This window comes from Mauremys reevesii, linkage group 21, assembly GCF_016161935.1.
Source record: "Mauremys reevesii isolate NIE-2019 linkage group 21, ASM1616193v1, whole genome shotgun sequence".
NCBI classification, from domain to species: domain Eukaryota; kingdom Metazoa; phylum Chordata; order Testudines; family Geoemydidae; genus Mauremys; species Mauremys reevesii.
The window spans coordinates 14,931,487-14,951,481 of record NC_052643.1 but is presented as its reverse complement, the minus strand read 5'-3'; the positions used below and the strand labels follow the sequence as shown (position 1 = coordinate 14,951,481).

Sequence of the window (19,995 nt, the reverse complement as noted above, 5' to 3'; positions counted from 1 at the left end):
AAGCACCAGCATGGGCTGAGCACAATGCTTCGGCAGTGCCCCACCTCTAGGTGGTTGAATGGATGTTCCAGCCCAGAGGAGCAACTGTAGAATCAACGGATTGCCGATAAATTAAGCTTTTTAATTTTGCAGCATTTCCAGTGTCTCGTCTCGCATTAACCTCTCATTGTTAATGATTGTGCGCTTTAATAATGGATGCAGTCCAATACACTCTGCTTTGTATAGTGCCATTTGTACAAACACTGCCCAGCCCTCCACTTGCAGGTTTAAAGAGCCCCAAACTCAGTTCCCCTCTCCCTGATGTTTTAAGGGCTGTCAGCCAAGGGGAGGAGAAATGGGGCTCAGCTGAGATTTGAAATGAGACATGAGTCAATGCAGGCAAGAACTTCAGAGAAGAAGGCTCTTGCACCAAGGGTGATGACAGTGTGCAGGGACAAAGGAGACTTGTTTATCCAGCACTGAGGGAACAGAGAGGCAGGAGTAGAAAGAGAAACCAGGCAGAGGGAAGCTGAAGAAGTCTGAGAAAGGCAATTACTGAGCTGGGTCCTGGAATCAAGTGTGCAAATTGCTATCAAGGCAGGTCTCTGTGCCTGGTGCAGCTCTGACATAAGTGAGTATCCTTGGCTCGGCCCACTGCCTGTACCAGTCACTGCAACACAATAGCCTGCTCTCTGTCTGAAATGAAGTCAGCCCAGTGAACAGCAGCCCATGCATTGTGTAAAAAGAGATTTCCCCTCTCCCCTAATGCCGCAAAGAAAAGCATTTGCAGAACATCTGTCTTCCACTTCCATTTGTGTACAGAGCCTCAAAGGCTCTCGGTTACAGAGGTTATCTAAAATAACTCCTCAGGCCGTGTCCTGAGCAACAGGCAGAGCTATGAATGCCCCCCATCAGCATAGGGGCGTCTGCTGCTGGTGACAAAAACCACTCTCTGCAGCCAGTGGCAGATTGTCACGTTTCTGTAGTAACAGAACTCGGGGTGAATTTCTGCAGGGTAAGAGTGAGTGGAATGCGAGGCACCTTACACTGAGCCCTCAAGGTGAGTTGCCAGGGACAGGGCTGCCCAGGGGGGGGGGGCAATTTGGCCCCCGCGAGAATATAGTATTCTATAGTATTGCAACTTTTGTTTTATGGAAGGGGACCCGAAATTGCTTTGCCCCAGGCCCCCTGAATCCTCTGGGTGGCCCTGGCCAGGGAAAGGACTAGCTCCCAGGAAGCCACTGTGCTGCTAGTGGGTTGGCTTTTTAATATGTCCTCCAGTTCTGCAGCCCTTCAATGGAACAGAATTCTCAGAGCTGAAGTAGGCCACTGGGGTCTAAATTGTGTGTGGGCCTCATTCCTCCTCCCCCGGTGTGAATTGGGACTAACGTTGCTGAGGGCAATGAGACTGCAGCCGTGTAAGGCTGGCGTGTGCATTCGACCATGCAGGGGCTGCTTCGGGCTGGCAAATGTCATGTGCTTGGAGATCCCTGAAAGGGAAATGAGACTCTCATTCAGCGCGCGCTCTCTCTGTCTCCGCCACCCCCTGCAGCGTACAGATGAGCCGTTGTCAGGCAGGATGCCGAAAACGTGCACTTTGTAGGTTTCCAAGTCAGACTCTGTTAACAAAACTGGGCTGAAAAGTTCAGCAGAGCTGTGAGCGGCTGGGCTTTTGACCTTCCTAGGGAGACTGGCTGTGCTAGCAAAGCTGCATGATGCAACCGGGCCAAACTCTGTTCCCGAATGTTCTGAGAAATCTGAGCCCAGGTGTGAAGATACACAACTTCTCCCTTGCATCCGCTACAGGCAGTCTCCTCTCCCCCCTCCCCCCCAGGAAAGATAATTCCATTGAAACAACTCCAGAGAGAGAGATCAGAGCATGCCTCGAGTCACACTAGGGCCTATTCTCACATGTGGGGAGATCCTCAGGGACGTAAAATCTGGTAATTTCTTATTGTTCCCATCAAATCACTTATTGTTCCTCTACGACTGCCACTTCCTGCCCCTTGGGAAGCTAAATCTTGCTTAGCAAGAACCTTTTTTATTTCTAGTTCGCGTACAGGAGTAGGCAGTGAGTGACCTGGGTTTCTATTCCTTGCTCTGCTCCTGCCTTTCTTTCTGACCTGTGGCAGATTGTGTAATCTCTTTCTCTGGGTTTCTCAATCTGTAAAGTGGGGCTGCATCCCTGTATCACAAGAGTATTGTGAAGCTGAATTAGCGTTTGCAGGAAGGTGCTGTGGGGGGTTTAGTGAAAGGGCAGAAATGAACAGTTAAGGAAGGTGGCTGAGCTCTGAACAAATAGGAATATTTATCCACCTTCTCATGACTGTTCTCATATATTAAGATTTTTCTACCTGTAACTTTCCTTGGTATAAATACCACCATGGAGCTCCTTTCCACACAGCTGCCACATCTCCTCTAGGGGAAGGAGCACTAGACCTTAGGAGGTCCCTAAGAAAGGAGTGTGTAGGTATGTTTGGGCTCCCCACCCTACCCCAGAAATTCCTCTGCTCTCTCTAGCACGCCCCTTCACCACCACCCCCAAACCTCCCCAGGGCTACCTTATTTCCACCGTTAGTAGGAATGTGGATCTCTTTCCCTTAAAGCGTGAATGAGACACTCTCTTATTCTCCCTTCCTCCTGTCTCTCAAATTCAGACTGCAAAGCAAGCAAGACTGTGAGAGCCTCTGGATATCTGACTGATCTATTCCCAGGCAAGCCGAAGAGGTGCTTCAGTCTGAACTCTGGGTTTGGTGTGCAAACAGTAATTGCATTTGTGCAGTGAACCATCCAACGAGTAGTGCAATATTTCAAACCAGACAGAATTGTCAGCTGAATGGATATTGAGGTATCGTACGCTGTGGGTTGATTTGGTCAACAGTCCCTCAGAAGGAATGAGTGACCTTTTCAGGAAGAGCTATTGCAGGATACATTTAAAAATAATCAAAGCTGGGGCGATATTCAACTCAATAAACATATATCCAGACATTATATTCTGTAATCACATCAAGGCAACACAACCTCTGCACTACATGCATTTATCTGAACTTTTATTTTGTGCAATGCCTTTCAGTGCCGCTTGTTTCTTCTGTATGGCATTTCTTTATGTGTAGAGATGTCTCCCATGTTTATTCTCCTCACTCTGTAAAATGAAGGTTTATATTTATTACATTCTGAGGGCAAATGGGGAAACTGAATCCTCCCCGAAGCATTGTAGTGTAATGCTGTAGTGAATCCCTGTAAGGTCTGGGCTGAGCGTGAGTGGTAATACAGTGTGACCACGTGGACTCTAACTATTTTGCTAACGCATGTTCTGATTAAGGTCAAGGGGCCAGCTTTTAAATATATTTTATACAAGGGATTATGTTGCCTGTCCTTTAAAAACAAAAATCCACCCAAATATGCTGCTTTCAAGTAAATAGAACAGCCCAAAGTGTTGAGGCTTAAAGTCTAAATTCTCTAGAAATATTGATAATTTGTCAACAAAAACTAATCTGTAATGGGAAATCTTGGCCCACGAAGGTGATCTGAAGTTGTCTGGGTTTTTTGAGCTTGGAGGCTTTAGCATCCCAGAGGTGCCTCTCCTCGTGTAGTATTTGTCTGTAGCCTGCCTTGTTAATTTTCTCTGGGGGGCTGTTGCTTTTACCGGTTGAAAGATAGGCCTGAGTCATCAGATTCACACCTGCCAGCTTGGAGTGTTTGACTCAAGTGTGGTGTGTTTGGTCCATTTTTCCTTTCTAGGGCACTGGATTTTTAATCTTTCCTTGCAGTTATAGTGCTCCAAGCACCGTATGAAGGAGGGTGAGCATTGTGATTCTCCCCATTTTCTGATGGGGTGAGGGCAGTGGAAACAAGGCACCAAAGAGTTAAGTGGCTTGCTAAGGTTAGGTAGGAAATCAGGAGCAGGAATAGAACTTGTTTCTTCTGCCTCCCATTCATGCGAGCACCTGGACCACGCTGTCCAGGTGTGGTGGAATGTCTTCCAGGCCCTAGTGGGTGGTTAAGCATGCAAAGTTTCTTGATACATTGCAATAATTACCCTTGCTTGGCACTTGTATAGGTCCCTCCTAACTTCTATTCATTACATTACAGAAGAGCAGCTTTCGCTATGACATTCGCACCTATCTTTTCCACTTGAGCTATCGTTCTCGGTGCTCCGTCCCCCTCCTCATAAAACACCTTGGTATAAAGTATACCCTGTCCGGTGACAGATAAGCTATTGATTCTGACAATTACTGGGGCGAAGTGCTGCACTACCTCTTCATGCCCTACAGTAAAGCCTTTGATGGTCTGTAGAGTCCTCTACAGCCTCCATCAGCGCAGTCAGTGTGTGCCATGGGGAAAGGGCTGTCTCCTGTTCACCCCAAATGAGGGCATTTTTGAGTTCTTTGAAAGAAGGAAAAAAGCCATTCTCCTTCTGAAGCCTCTAGCAACACATTTGAGGTTCACTGACTCTTGCGTTAATCCATAGAAGCGAGGAGAAGAAAAGCTGATAATCCAGTTTGGCTTTCCAGAGCATTAATGGTCTAACCTAAAAGTGTCTTGCTCCCCCCCTCCCCCCCTTGAATCTTGGCTTCTTTGAGTCAAAGTCAAAACATGGCCATTGAGTAAAACTCTTATTACTGGAGCTCCTGCACCAATCCAAACGGCTGGGGGAATGGATATTCAAATACACAAGAGCACTTAGGCTCCCGCTCAGATTGACTTTCAATAGCAGTGAAGCACCTAACGCCTCGCTATCTTTTACGCCTCTGAAAATCTGCCCCAGGAATGACAAATAAAAGTGTTGCACAAGAAACGCCTCTGTGACTCTGGGTGGCCTGGGTGTTACACAGGTACAGGTGTCTTTACTTCTGCATTGGGGGCAACATTTGAAGATTTTTCTTAACTTGGAAAGAATCATATCTTTGTTCCATTGCTTATCAAACAAAAAGGAATTTCCAAAATGATATTGCTGATAAATTCACATTAAGCTTGTTCCCGATTATTTTTTATATTTTTATTTATTTTATTTATTCTCTCCTTTCAAACCACACCAAAATATTCCTAATTTTATTTCTGTACAAACTTTGCTACAAAGTGCAGTGCATGCTGGAGTACCCTGGTGTGCTACCAGACAAGTTAAGGAATGCAAATCAGTCTTGCCTCTGAACTTCCATGCATTTTATGCCAGAATCTTCTAACAGCTTAATGTTTTCTCCTGATCTTGCCCTAAATTATGGGAGTGAGTTTAGCTGAGACATGCCAACATTTGGGAATAGTTTTAGTATTGCAAACCTAGGGGTGGTTCTGTTCTACTCCACTTATCACCATGGTTCTCTGATGTGGTTTCTTTTCTACCCAGATCTGCAGACATCAGGGAGAGAGGGATAAATGTTTGTCTCCTAAGCTTTAATTACGTACAGTATGCTAAATAGTAGTGGACCACTAGACTTTAGGCTCCAAACTTGCAAATACCTAAGCAACATGAGACGTTTTACTGGGACTGCTCACATGCTAAACGTTGACTAATTTGTGTAAACTAAGTGTTTGCAGGATCTGGGTCCTAGACTTGAAGTGCTTTTTGGGCAAGGACTGTCTTCACTCTGGGCCTCGTGCAGTACTGGGCGTTCAGTCAACATTTTAATACTTTCACCCTAACTATAAAGTGTTCCACAAACTCCTATTTTTCAAATCCGCATTAAAACAGATGTGGGGTTTTGATTTTTCTTACTGCTTTTTCTTGTACTGCCACCTTCGTTTTCTATCCTGTATAGGTTCTTATAGGTGCTCGTCACTGTAGTATCTGAGTGCCAATCAGGGCATCAAGCAACGTGGCTAGCATCTGTCCCGTTTTTTGTTCTCTCCTCCTCTCCCCAGCTGGAGAAGAGTGTGCAGTTGAGGTTTTTTGTTTTTTATAGTTTGGATGTTTTTAAAATATATCTTACACACCTTGCTCTGTTAGAGAAGGCAGGGTCAAGGGAAAATGCGTGGCACAGCACTGAGTAGGAGGAGGACCGGTTTGGATCCTTAGTCCCTGGGACAGTTCAGGCTAAAGTCTTGGGCTGGCTCCCGAGAAAGCACCGTCTCCTGCACAAATGAGCTTTATTTACCCCAATGGTAGGAAGTTCCAGTGCGCTTGAGGAGCGGAGCTGTCGACCACAGGCTTCATCCTGGAGCTTTAGTTGATCTTTTAGATACCCTGGGCCCAGGCCATTGAGCACCTTGAACTTGATTCAATATTCTCGGAGAAGCCAGCTTGTGCTGCTTTTTGCTATCTGACTGTCACAGCTGTAAGCAGACAAAGTTTAATGATCCTCCCTTGAATAGTTCAGCAGCAGATGGGAGAGCTTTATTATCTGCTGGAGTTCAGAGCTCGGAGCTGTAACCAGAGCATTCAAAGAAAGGCAACTGCATCTTTATCTTCAATTTTTATTTTTTTTTAAGTACTAACCCTGAAGTTGGCACATTAGAAACTCACCCCCTCGCAGACTTAGCCACTGCTTCGTATTGCTGTTTTTTATTAATAAATCTGTCTCATTTTTATCTACTAACTTACCTTAACATTGGGCTCAGATGGCCCGTTAACATGAAATGAGCCTGAGAATATTGGCATCTAACTCACAGCAGTGCAGAGAGTGATGAATGTTGGGATTTTTTTTTAAATCTTACGGAAGTATATGATGCATAATAAGAATGAGCGTGGTGGCAGAATTAATACTGTGGTGAGCTGCAAACAATTACCAAGCTGTAGTAATAATCACTTGAGCATCAAACTGACTCACGGCTTTCGCTGTTCGGTTCCTAATGATGGGATGCAGAAGGTAGCAATAGAGCAAAGTTGGTTTGTTGCTTCTTCGAAGAGCAGCACATTTAGAGAGGTGGAGGGAACTGTTTTGGAATGCTTTGTTCAGCTGTGCGTCTCTCTGGCTGTCATACAAGGCACTTAGCATTACACAGAAGATAACTGCAGACTATTTTATAAGAATGTAGCCTCTGAGGCCGCCTTCATCTTAGCAGATGGTCCTTTCTAAAAATAAATAAATAAATTGAATCCAGTGTGTGTTTCTAATAACCTTTGTGCTGTTAATTTTTAATGTCTCCTCTCTATAGTGAAAAACAGTTTATTTCTAAAGCAATTTGTACACTAAGGACTTTTGTGAATTATTTATTGGGTTCCAGAATATTTGCTATATTCTGAGTGGCCAAGTTGGGTAATTAAATTTTTTTCTCTTTAGTTAATTGGGCTCTGGGTAGGCAGGATGCTAATTCAGCCACTTCCCAGGAAGCAAATTTATTTCTAACTGGGGATGCTGCTGCCCAAAACTTCTGACGTTGCAGCGAGAAATGGGGGGTGGTTGGGTTATCTTTTTGCCAAAGCAGCAATTGGAAGATTAAAGGTCAGCTCTCAGCTGGTTGGTATAAAACTATGTAGCTCCACTGATGGTAACAGTTATGTCAGTTTTATATTTGCTGATCATTTGACCTAAAGGTTGAAATTCCCCCCCATGCAGAGAGTCAGCAGGAGGCCTAGACATCATAAAAGTCCAACTTAAGTGGTGCCTAGACCTTGTGCTGACCTGCGCTGGGGTGGATTCCACCTTAGACATGTAGGTGGAGCTTTTCAGAGGCACGGCTGGGAGCTGTCGTCCAGAAAGGATCTCTGTGAACATCTGGTCTGACTTCCTGGGGCAGTCGAGTGCCTAACTGCAGGTTGTGCCTTTCAGAATTTTGAAGAATTTCAGTCTTGTATCTAACTCAGGCTGTCTTTTTTATTTCTCTCTCCAGTGGAAAGATGTATGAGCTCCATGCAAGCTGGTACCCAGATGATCAAACTCCGGGGCAGTTCCAAAGGACTAGTCCGGTTCTATTACCTCGATGAGCACAAGTCGTGTATTCGCTGGAGACCGTCGCGAAAGAATGAGAAAGCCAAAAGTAAGTGCCGGCCACCGGGCCTTTCTGCTGAGAATGAGAGGTTTGCATTGGTACTGAATAGCCGACATGAGGGGTTCAGTAACATGGAAGATGACCAATGCAAATCCTGTGGCTGGATTGGCAGGACTCTGCCTGACTTGTATGAATGTTGTTAACACTTCTGCTAGTTGAGGGCTAAAATAACCCAACACTTGGAGATGAGCTCCAAGCAAATCCTGTGTCAATAACCCCAGATTTAGGAGTGTCTGCAGTTGGAGGTTTGGGTCTTCACTAAAAACGTCTGTGGGAGAAGGAAGGGATATTCCCCTCCACATCCATATCCCATACAGCACAGCACACTAGCTTTATTTTTGATTGAGGCAACGTTCCTCTGAAGCACCTGTTAGTGGTCATTGCTGGAGGCAGGATCTGAGGTTACATGGACCAGTTGTCTGGTGGGTTGAGGCAGCTCTTGTAGGGTTTATCATGCACCAGAAAGATAGGGATTATTGGTTGCAAATAAAGATCCCCAATCCTGCAACCAGGCCTATGTGGACAAAACCCCATTAGAGTCCATCAGGATCCATTCAGACACAGGGATCTACCCTCGCAGATCCTGCTGTGTGTTCTGGCTCTGAGGGCTGATATGTCTCTGCATTCAGCTACATGTTGTGTTTTATTACAGTCATGCTGAAAGCCCCCTCACTGAAATTGGGGCTCAGTTGTGCTAGATGCTGGAGAAAAAGATAGTGAGAGGCTCCCTGCCACAAGGGGCTTGCAATTGAAATAGACAAGACGAAGGTTGGGAAGGGAAGCACAGGGGACTTGCCCAAGGTCTCCCAGCCGGTCAGTGCAGAGTCAGTAACAGAGCCCAGTTCTCCTGAGTCCTGGGCCAGTGCCCAACCCACTGGACTATGCTGCATCTCATTTTTGGCCCCACCCCATCTCCCAGTGGCCTAAGGATAAGGGGGGGTTTCCTGTCGGGACTTTCATTCTTTAACGGGGGCCGCTTTGTTATATTTTCCCCAAATGTGTGTGCATGTGTGCGTTTGTGTTTTTTTCAGTGTCTCTTTTCACCAGATGGTGGCTGATCCACTCCAATGAAAGCATAAATGATTGAAAAGCAATGATTGCTTCACAGACACGAGTTGTAACCTGCAAGAAAACAGGGACTTCAATTATTTGTTTAACAAGAGCTACTTAACGAGATGTGTGAAACTGTGCTAGCAAGGAAACGCTGCAGAGAGGTGTCTGACAACCATCACGTCGAGGGGAGGAGCAGGAGACGGAGAGCTTGGGGACCAAATTAACCTTAGTGTTTCCCCTTTTATAACTACAAATATGAATGTAAATGTTGGCACAATCTGCATCTCTTCACGTGACCTGTTTGTTGGCACGTAAAGATGCACAGGGAGGACACCTAGTCTGAGAGGGGTGCTTGCATAGTGCTTAGGGACATAGCGGACTAGGATGTAGAAGATCTAGGTTCAATTCTTGGCTCTGCAATAAACTTGCTTTGTGACCTCTGACAAGTCATTTAATCTCTCTGTGTTTCAGGATTCCCATCTGTGAAATGGGAATAATAATACTTCCTTTGTCTGTTTTAGCATAGATTTTTCAAAAGTGCCCACCATCCCTGGGCGAGGTTTATGAGCATTTGGAAATGCGACCCCTTTCCAATTTTGACTAGCGTACCAAGCCACCTGGATAACGTCCAACATATTAAATTTTTGCCCCATTTTGTAAAATGACTGCACATAAATAGACTGCTCTGGAATATTAAAGGCTGTGATTGGCATTTACGTTGTCCTTGGCGTGAGCTGTGCTGTCAGCAAGCACAGAGAGCTCATAAACCGGATGTTAAGTCTATTTTTTGCATTTCCTGTTTTGACATTTGCTTTGTCTAATGCTATTTGAGCTCTGTGTGTGTCTGTGAATGTTCCATACCCACTTGCTAAATAACAGTAAGTCCAGAGGGCATTGATATAACAAAACACAAATTTGGTGTTTTCTGCTTAGTTTAATTTCAAATGAAGAAATTCTGCCTGGGACTGGAGTCTGTGTTGGATTTTAAATGTTCTCCTTATGTCAGTTTGATCTAAACTGCTTTTCCCCTAGAAACAGTTAATGGTGCAGTTTGGATTTTTGCCCTGCTACAACACTTTTCCTTTTTTAAATCTTTTAAACTTCTGGCATGTGTAGATCTGTGTAATGTATACTCTCTAGCTGCACAGTCACATACCATAGCAAACAGATGTCTGCTTCTAGGGAGAGCCACGCTTCTTGTAATCTCAGGAGGACACTGTAATCTGCAAAATTACATTCTGTGCTGGGGTTTATTTTATTGTTAAAATTTCTCTTCTTGACGCTCCGGATCTAGGATCTTTAGAAGGGAAACAAATTGTTCAAATAATTATCGGATGTGCTGGCTCTGAGTGCATGTGGATGCTAGACACTGTTTCATTAAACGGAAGAGCATTCTATAGCTTTTTAAGATTTGTATATTCAAGGGGAAGAGGAATGCGGGTTGACAAATGTTACCAATATCTTGGTAATTTACTCCCAAACCTAGATGTAGGAAGGAACCTGGTAGCTAGAGATGTTAATGATCAGTTGGATCAAGTCCTGCAAAGGCAAGAATTCATTCCTGAGTAAATGGCACTAGGATATAGGAAAGGCAGTGTGGTTCAGTGGATAGTCTGAGAGTCAGGGTACCTGGGTTCTGATCCTGGCTCTGCCACTGAGCTATTGTGTGACCTGGGCAAGTTACTTCACCTCTCTGTTCATCTGTTTTGTCTCCCTTTGCCTGTCTTGTCTATTTAGATCATAAGCTCCTCAGTGCAGAGACCGTCTCTCTGCGTATGTACAGTGCCTAGCGCAATGGATCCCACTTGAGGGCTCTAAGCACTATCATTATTAGAGATGTTCTACTGATACTGTGTTTAATCTTAGCCAAGAAGATTTACAGGATGCTTCACAACAGACTAGGATGTGCCTCTTCTGTTGCTGCCTGTGTCCTTTGTTGGCTGAGCTTGCAAAGGCCTTAAACCCAACTCAGCAGCATTTCTCTATTTATAATATTAGAGAGACAAGGTGGGTAAGGTAATATCTTTTACTGGACCAACTTCTGCTGGTGAACCAGACAGGCTTTCGAGCCACACAGAGTTCTTCTTTGGGTCTGGGAAAGGTCCTCCCAGCGTCACAGCAAAATGCAAGGGGGAACAGATTGTTCAGTACTTGCATTTTCCTGTGACACTGAGAGAACCTTTCCCAGACCTGAAGAAGAGCTCTGGGCTTGTCTACACTTACAGCGCTGCAGCTGAACCGGTGGAGCTGCACCTGAACCGGTGGAGTTGCACCACTGTAGCACTTAGCGAAGACACTATTATGTGGACGGTGTTGCTTCTCCCTTTGGTGAAGGCCCTGCCTCTTGGGGTGGTGAAGCCCTCCTGCCAACCTAGTGATCCATTCCAAACCTCATGGCATGTTCTAGGTATCAGTGGCTAGAACCCTACTGATTTGGAGAAAGGGGGAGAAATGGGGACAGTAGGACACCTCTGCCAGCTCTTTCCATGGCCACAGCCTCAGCCTCAAGCATCTCTGCAACTGTATTTGTAGATCAAACAACTGGTTGATGGGTTCCCATTAATGACCCCCAACATAACAAGACCCCATCTCCTCTCTGCTCATCCTTCCCTAGAGAGGTCAACATGCTGACACCCTAAATGACTTAGGTCAGAATGCAGTGTAACTGCCCCTATATTTCCCTTCAGTAAAGGCACCCACTTATAGGCTTCCGGCAACCCTGCCATCACTTCTCTCTTGGGTGGAGACACACATCTCTCCCTTCTGACTGGGGTATCTCCAGGCTGAGCTGTTCCCAGCAAAGACGGGCTGCTCAAACAGGCCTGCCTTGGTCAACAGTATGATGTGCCCACAGCTATAGATACCACACAGCTCTTTTTATGCAAGCCTAGTTTATTCTTAAGGTAAAAGCACTACAGAGAAGACGCATTAAAATAATAAAAGCTGCTGCTGCACTGCACGTCGAGAGAGGAAATGGAGCTCAAGCCAACACCCCGAGATCTGACCTTTGGGGAATCCCGCCTCAAAACTTTGCAGCTTGGGTCTGTCTCTATGAAGGACAGGAATGAAGAAATCCCATGTGCTGTGGAGACAGCAAAAAGGAAACCAAGTAGCAAGACTGGCTAAATTTGGGTGGATCTACGTAAATAGCATCCAGCTGCATTTCATGGTAAACTGTAAAATAATACTGTGTGTGTTTAGGAAGCCTGTCTATTTCCATATGCCTGTGTAAACGCTGGTGAGGACATGGCGGGGGCTGGCTGGCTGCATGTGCTTCTGACTCTTTCATAGACAATGTGTAGGCTCCTTTTACAATGGATTGGGTGTAGGGAAACCACTGTAATGTGCAAACTGTGTTTGATTTTATTTCTAGCTGGAGAATATAGAAACTCAAATATATCCACAAAGAATAGTGGAAAAGAGTCACTAACAATTGAATGTCAATACAGAGAGGTTACAAAAGCTTAAAGGAAAGGCACGAGAGTACTAGAAACTAAACTGTGTGTCATAAGAGCCTGTTGTATTAATATGCAGATTACCTCATGCCCCTTCACCTTCTCAGACTAAAATAAGATCTGGCTGCTTGTCTGAGCACATTTTGTTACAAATCATTCCCCCCCTGCCTCGCCTCCCAGTGGCAAAGCTCTCATTTGTTAAGTCCTTGGCCAAGTGGTAATGCTCAGCAATGAGGATAAAGGGGGTGATTTGTTTTTCCAAAGAAAAGGACCCTTTTCCCTCCAAGAGTCTGATTGTAACTAACTAACACTAATAATCTTCCACTGACTGTCTCTAACGAGCCACATGCCTCTCTTGTTCTTCTAGTCTCCATTGACTCCATGCAGGAGGTATGTGAGGGGAAGCAGTCGGAGATCTTCCAGCGCTACGCCGATGGCAGCTTCGACCCCAACTGCTGCTTCAGCATCTACTATGGAGACCACATGGAGTCTCTCGACCTGGTGTCCTCCAGCGGGGAGGAGGCGCGCACCTGGATCACGGGGCTCAAGTACCTGATGGCAGGGATCAGCGATGAAGACAGCCTGTCAAAACGGCAGAGGACCAGAGACCAATATCCTTCTGTGCTGTGGGGGGAGGGAGTCTAGCAGGGTGGGGCGGTATCACTCCTAAAGGAATTTGTGGAGCTGTCCTTAGTGCTTATTTCACTGGCAGCAAGTGCAAGGCATAGAGTTGCACAACGGGTCCTGTCACATGCTCCTGTTCCCAAAGGGCCCTACACACCTGAGTATGGGGTGCAGTGTTCCATGCTCTGTTTCATCCTGGAGGAGATTTCCCCCTTCTGTGCACTCCCGTTTGGAGGAGGAGGAAATTGTCTGCATGGACAAAAGTACATCAAACCCCAAATTAGGCAGTGAGATCCTGGCTCGGGGCTGCTGCTGAGATGCTAAAGGCACCGTCGATATCTGCTTATTGCAATACCTGTATCACTCCGCTGTGCTGGGCTATTGCAGGCTGTCTACTGTGATCACCACTGCAAGACCGAATTTGCTGCCAGTGACCACACAGTGAGATCTCTCCGAGATGCCTCATTTTCTTTCCCTGTACTTAGACTAGGAAACAGATTATAGACTTGCCAAATATTGTCTCTTTGGTGATGGTCACTGTACGGTATCTCTGATGTTAACTCTGGCAGGTAGGAAGCCTTTGCTGCTTATTAGATCCTGTTCCGTAAAGGAAAGCCTGTCCCCTACTATGGCGTGTAGCCAGCTATTATTTCCCTTTACGGGGGAATGTTCTTGTGCTGGTTAGAAGAAAAGGGCATTGGGGTCCCTTTAGCTAACAGCTGCAAGGTAGCGTTAGGTTGAGCAGTCTGAGATCCTAGCCTGGGAAAGAGGCACCATAACAAGGTGTGTGACAAACTGTCAGCCTTTAGGAAGGCTGCAAAGAACTTCAGCACTTTTTGGGACCAATAATCTGTTTAACGAGTGCCAGCGAGGAAAGGTGCTGCGAACCGGTTGAAAGCTTGTATACAGCACCTGAGGTGCATTTGCATCATTTGGATTGGAGGGGTTTATATCCGGCTTAGGCTGCCAGAACTCCCAGTGACAAATCTAGTTTATGGGCAACAGAGCTGCTTTATTGTTTTTCTAGTTAAGCTATCTTAGGTTAGATTTTCAGAAAATCTTTCTAACTGTAAGTGCAGTTCAGCTCCTGAAAAAGCTTCCAAGGGAAGCTGTGGAATCCCTGTCAATGGAGGTTTTTAAGAACAGGTTAGACAAACACCAGTTGGGACGGTCTAGGTTTACTTGGTCCTGCCTCAGCACAGGGGGTCAGACTTGATGGCCTCTTGAGATCCCTTTCAGCTCTGTTTCTTTGATTTTTATGTGTGGTTTATAGTTTCAGTAGAAAGTCCACTAATCTGTAGTGCTGCCGCTGTGCCGCTGTAGCACTTGCAGAGTTGACACTTTCTTTGGTGACAAAGGGGGTCTTTCCACCACTCTACTAGATGTACCATCTTGAGAGGTGGTAGCTAGGTCAACAGAAGAAGATTTTAGTGGTCAATGGAAGTATCTTCTTCTATTGACCTAACGGTGTCTATACTGGGGGCGTAGAGCAGCTTAACAACATCTCTCAGGAGTGTGAATTAGGTCCACATACATTTTAGGTATAGACCAGGCCAAATAATGTCCAGTAAGGTCCCTTGATGCTCCATTGCCTTTCTTAACTCCAATTAAATGTGGTTGAAGCAAACCTTTGATGAGGCCGATAAGAATGGTGATTGCAGTTTGAGTATTAACGAGGTGCTCCAGCTGATGCACAAACTGAATGTGAACCTCCCCCGACAGAAAGTCAAGCAAATGTTTAAGGTAAGAAGTGAAAATGATTATTTCTAAGGGGGAAAGGGCTGAGCTGCAGAGATCTAATGTGCAACACGACAGGAGAGAGAGTAAATGCTTTGCTAGCAAATTCCTCTTTGTTCCCTCACTGGATGCCGCATTGTGCGTTTCAGAAAGTCAGAGAGAATTCTGGAAACAAAAGGGTCATGAGTAAATTCTTAGCTGCAAAGGGAAAAGATATTTGCACCAAGTTGCTTCTGGAGTTTTACAGTGTAAGGACAAGAAAAGCGCATCTGCCTCTGTCAGTTTCCATGCCCTACCCTCCTATGCTTGGGGCCAGATTCCCACACCCTTACTTGCATTGAACCATGCCTTCCTCATTGGAGGAATCTCAATCTCCATCATTGGAGATTTTTAAGAGCAGGTTAGACAAACACCTGTCAGGAACGGTCTAGATCAGTGGTCCCCAACCTTTTTGTGCCCAGTAGCACATTCATGTTTTCAGAAGAGTGGAGCGGGCTCCAACAATTTTTCAAGGCTTATTTTGTATTTGTACATTAAATAATATGAAAAACATCATATTTAACATTATATAATATATGAATCCATAAGATAAAAAGGGTAATTTTTACATGTAAAAGGTATTAATTAAATTATTCGGCAATTACTCTTTCACTTTACCATGTGAATTTGCTCTTTTTTTATCTACCTGTAAGAAAAATTTTACAAAATAAATATCATAAACAGTTTTCATCTTATTTTAAAAAAGTAAAAACATTGTTGAACTGCTGGTCCAAATATATTTATTATTCTTACTTTAACATAGAATGAAGCCTGCAACCCCGGAGTTCTCTGTCCCCGGCAGGCGCGGGGCTGTGGCTTCTCTCTGGCTTAAATCGCGACCCCGCACCTGCCGGGGACTGAGAACACCGATGCTCGCAGCCTGCAGCCCCGGAGTTCTCTGTCCCCTGCAGGCATGGAGCCGCGGCTTCTCTCCGGCTTCGAAATCAGAGAGAAGCCGCGGTCTGGTGCCTGCCGGGGACAGAGAACACCGGCGCCCGTAGTCCGCAGCCCTGGAGTTCTCTGTCCCCGGCAGGCACAGGGCCACGGCTTCTCCCCCCTGCTGGGCACTAGGCGGGCACCGCGTTGGGGACCACTGGTCTAGATAATACTTAGCCCTGCCATGACTGCAGGGGACTGGATTAGATGACCTATCGAAGTCCCTTCCAGTCTTATGATTCCTCTAACTCCAGAAGTAAGGAACTTGTTGGGACCACTCATGGAGTAGGGTGATACCCTTTCTCTCACAGAGTATCAAAATTTGACCAGTATTGTTATAAACCTGGTCTTCTATGGTCATTGATTATCCTTGATCATTTCCAGCTGTGGAGTGAAATGGGCATTCTTCCACGTGCAATAGACTGCTCCTTTGGTGATGGTGACTAGGTGGACTGTGCTCGCAAACCACGTGCTTTTTCCAAAAGCCAGCTGCGGCCTCTCACCAAGTAACTTCTGTGAGCAGAACTTTTGCTCTACAAATAACTGGGGTGCCGTTCCCAAGTTTGAAAGGAAGAAATGACTCCGAAGGAGTACTATGGGAGGGAAATGTAGATACAAACTTAAAGATCCTATGGATTGACTGAGAAACACCTTAATTAGCAGAACCTGGATTTAGGTCCAATGACTTTGAAAGCTACCTACTCTAAGGGCTCAGTTTCCAGTGACCTGATCTGTAGCTAAATCCCCATTTCACTAACCTAATTGTCCTAATTTTTAATGGTCTAGCAAAGTGCTGTTGCTAAATAGGGTGAAGTGACTCATGCATGATGCCAGGCTGTTGGCAAACAGGGAAGTCATTGCATTGCTGTGGACAGCTGCTTGGGGTGATTACTGTGTGCAACAGTGGGGCTGTGGCTTCACCTTCCTTCTCTGTCACTCCCTTTCCTCCCTCTTCACTGTCGCTCTTCTTCTTTAAGTTTGGCCTAGAATTAGGTCACATGAGTTGCTAAGATGTTATCTCCCTCTTGACTCCAGGGATCTCTCTTGGCATTTCCTCCTTTCTTCAAAGTGCTCTGACTGTTCTTTCAAATGATGTCTTAATCCTCCTGACAAATCTCTGTTGAGTAATGATGACTGCCACGCTCCCTTTCGCACAGCACTCTGTGAATGGCACTGCTTCTAGTGCATAAATTATGGGACGCCCAGTAAAGTGCCCAACCTTTCTCCTCCTGCATGCTGGGTGCTTAGCCCAGAATATGTTGCTCATAGTCAGTGGAGAAAGAAAAGATCTGTGGCTGGGCTTGGAGTCGATCTTTGTTTAAATGTCCACTTGAGTTGGGCTAAAATGCTCTTGTAGAGGTTCCGGCTACGGGGGTGGGGGCAATGAGTGAGGTGAAAGGAATTGATTGTCTGTGGGGAGAGGGAGAGTGTGCCTAAGAGAGACTGGGAATATGATTGGCTTAATACAGGGGATAACTGGCTGTCCAAATTCCTGCTATTTTTATCCTGCTGTTGAAAATATAACCTTAAGCTGCCAGGCAGTAAACCCAGAAGCCCACCAATGGGACCCTCTTTTTGTATGTGCAAGATTGGGTGAGAAGGGGTTAGTCTCCTTAGGAGCTGAATTCTGTGTACATGGGCAGCTACTTGGTGAGGTGGTGAACCTATTAAGCTAGTTTTTAATTAAAATTCAGTCTAGACATGAGCCATCACCCCAGGGACTATAGTGAATGTAGAGATTTTTTTTTTTTTAAGAGGTGGCATTGGTGTTTTTTTTTCAGGAGCCCTGAATCTGAGATCTACTCTCTAGTTCTGTTGGGCTGAGTCTGTTCTGACCATCATCATGGGACTTGTGCACTAACCTGTCTTGTAGAATATGGACCAAATCCATTTTGGAAGCTGTAGCTTGATTATAATAATTTCCCTTTAAAATGCCCCAAAGCATGCTAAGACAGTCACAGAAAACATAGCTTACATCCTCAATAAAGTCCTCGCATAACAGATGGCTGCTGGAAAAACAAAAGCAGTTAGGAAACTTGACTACGATAAGATCTTTGTTCATTGGAATAAGATGTTGCTGACCTCTGGGTCTCACATATTTTGTTTAAAACGTACTCTGCTGGTAAGATGCAGAGGATTCCTCCAAAACTTCCCTGATCAAGGAAGGACATTTGTAAGGTGCATGTGTTTTAGCATCATATCCTGTCCTGGGGTCAGGTCCTCAGGTGGTGTAACTGTCCTAGTTCCATTGACATCAGCTGAGGATCTGTCCTCTGAAGCCTTTGTAGTGGAGAACTTAACAAGTCATATCTCCCATTTATACAGCAGCACTGTAAAAATTGGTTTCTTAAAGTCTGGTTTGGTGATAGACTTCTCTGCAGACAAGTGTAAAGTCTGGTTCTTTTATATCCAAAGACATTCACTGGCAAAAAAAAACAAAAAAAATTTGAAGCCCACTCAATATCAGATAACTTTCTGCTAAATTGCTTTATCAGGGTTTCTTGTTGGGGCAGTGAGACATCAAAGATAACATTGCTAGATATGGCCAAAGCATGTATCTGTATGACTGTTGCAGAGAAATCTTTCTTGACATTCCTGTTGATCTGAAGTCCAGTCACTGAGTTGGTCTCCTCCGATCACACCTGCTGTATCAAGTATGCAGATGCTCATATATGTCATGTTGACACAGCTACAACAACACTGCATACATGTCTGTTGCAATGCAGATAGCTACTCCTTTGCAATTAGTTCTGCTGTTGTCCTTGACCCAGTTTATTGTCTAATTGAATAGGAGAGGATTAAAGATACATCTTTGCCTCCACACCAATGATCAAAAAGCTGATTTGCATGGGACCCTGATGGGAATTAAGTCAGTGTGGTGTTTTTATAGTAGGCAAACAACTGTAGCCGTTGCTGTATGCCATGTGCCTCACTCAGAAACATGCCAACAGTAGCAGAATTTTAAAGAGGCGGCCTTGCTGTTGATGATGTGCTGGAAATTGGAGAGAAGGGACATTTTAAAAAAATCTAAATGGTGGGATTTCCAAGGAGTGAGGCACTCAGTTCCCAATGACCCTCTGAGATTTTGGGCACCTCAGTCTTTAATGTTGTTACCCTCAGAACACCCCAGTGGGGTAGGGCAGTGCTATTATCCTCATTTTACACTTGTCCAAGGTCACATAGGAAATCTGTGGCAGAGCAGGGAATTGAACCCAAGTCTACCAAGTTCTAGATTAGTGCCCTAACCACTAGACCATCCTTCCTCTCTTACTGTTTGGCCAGGTAGTGTCTCCAGCTCCTGTACAGACTTGTACAGCTCTTGTACAGACTGCAACTGGTTTCAGACTGTGGCAAAAGATTTGTCTCCAAGTCTATCCCTTCATCTTCCTAGAGTTTTTCTATCCAGCCTTCTGGATTCTCTGTGCTTCTGTTGGTCCAATAGGACTGGAATGAATCTGCCTTGACATAGTGGGCCTCTCCTCTTGCTCTGTAGCTAGACAAACAAGGAATCTTGAAGTCGTTGCCAGTGTTAAACAGCCTTTGACCTGTATATGTAATCAGTTGGGTGAAAACCATTCCAAACTGCAGTCAGGGGAAATGCAGTTGAGGCACAGTACGGTTTGAACTGCTACCAGATTCCTTTGAAATCCTAGTTTGGTGGTCACTGTGCTATGAGACCTTCCTTGAGTGAGCTCTGATGCTTTGCGTCTCAGTTGGGAGGAGCCCAAAAATGATCTTCCAGTAACCATTCAGTGCCAATCTCTGTAGTCCAGTGTTCCCTGGCATGTTGTCTAGGGACTTCTGTAACTGGGGCTTCTGCATTCTCTGACCAGCTCTACTGCTGACCGAGGGCCGCCCAGAGGGGGGGGCAAGTGGGGAAATTTGCCCCGGGCCCCACAGAGGCCCGCACAAGAGTTTTTTGGGGGCCCTGGAGTGGGGTCCTTCACTCAGTCCTGGGGCCCCAGAAAACTCTCGTGGGGCCCGGGCCCTTGGAGCTTCTTCCACTCCAGGTCTTCGGCGGTGGGGGGGTCCTTCCGCCCCGGGACATGCCGCCGAAGTGCCCCGAAGACCTGTGGCGGGGGGTCCTTCTGCCCCGAGACCCGCCGCCGAAGTGCTAGATCTTCGGTGGCAGGGGCCACCTGCCGCCGAAGACCCCAAGCCCCCTGAATCCTCTGGGCGGCCCTGTGCTGACCCACTGTGTGACTGTGGGTGAAATGCAACCCTGTGCAGAGGGCTAGACACTGCT

General features: G+C 45.7%; 1 protein-coding gene across 2 annotated transcripts in view; it reads left to right on the top strand.

Annotated features, from left to right (window-relative positions):
- PLCH2 (phospholipase C eta 2) overlaps positions 1 to 19,995 on the top strand; it is a 303,870-nt gene that overhangs the window by 200,086 nt on the left and 83,789 nt on the right. For both annotated transcript variants that reach the window (XM_039509130.1, XM_039509129.1), the window contains 3 exons: positions 7,747 to 7,893; positions 12,781 to 13,024; positions 14,651 to 14,780. In XM_039509130.1, the coding sequence (XP_039365064.1) occupies positions 7,747 to 7,893; positions 12,781 to 13,024; positions 14,651 to 14,780 (521 nt within the window). The remainder of the gene's footprint in view (positions 1 to 7,746; positions 7,894 to 12,780; positions 13,025 to 14,650; positions 14,781 to 19,995) is intronic.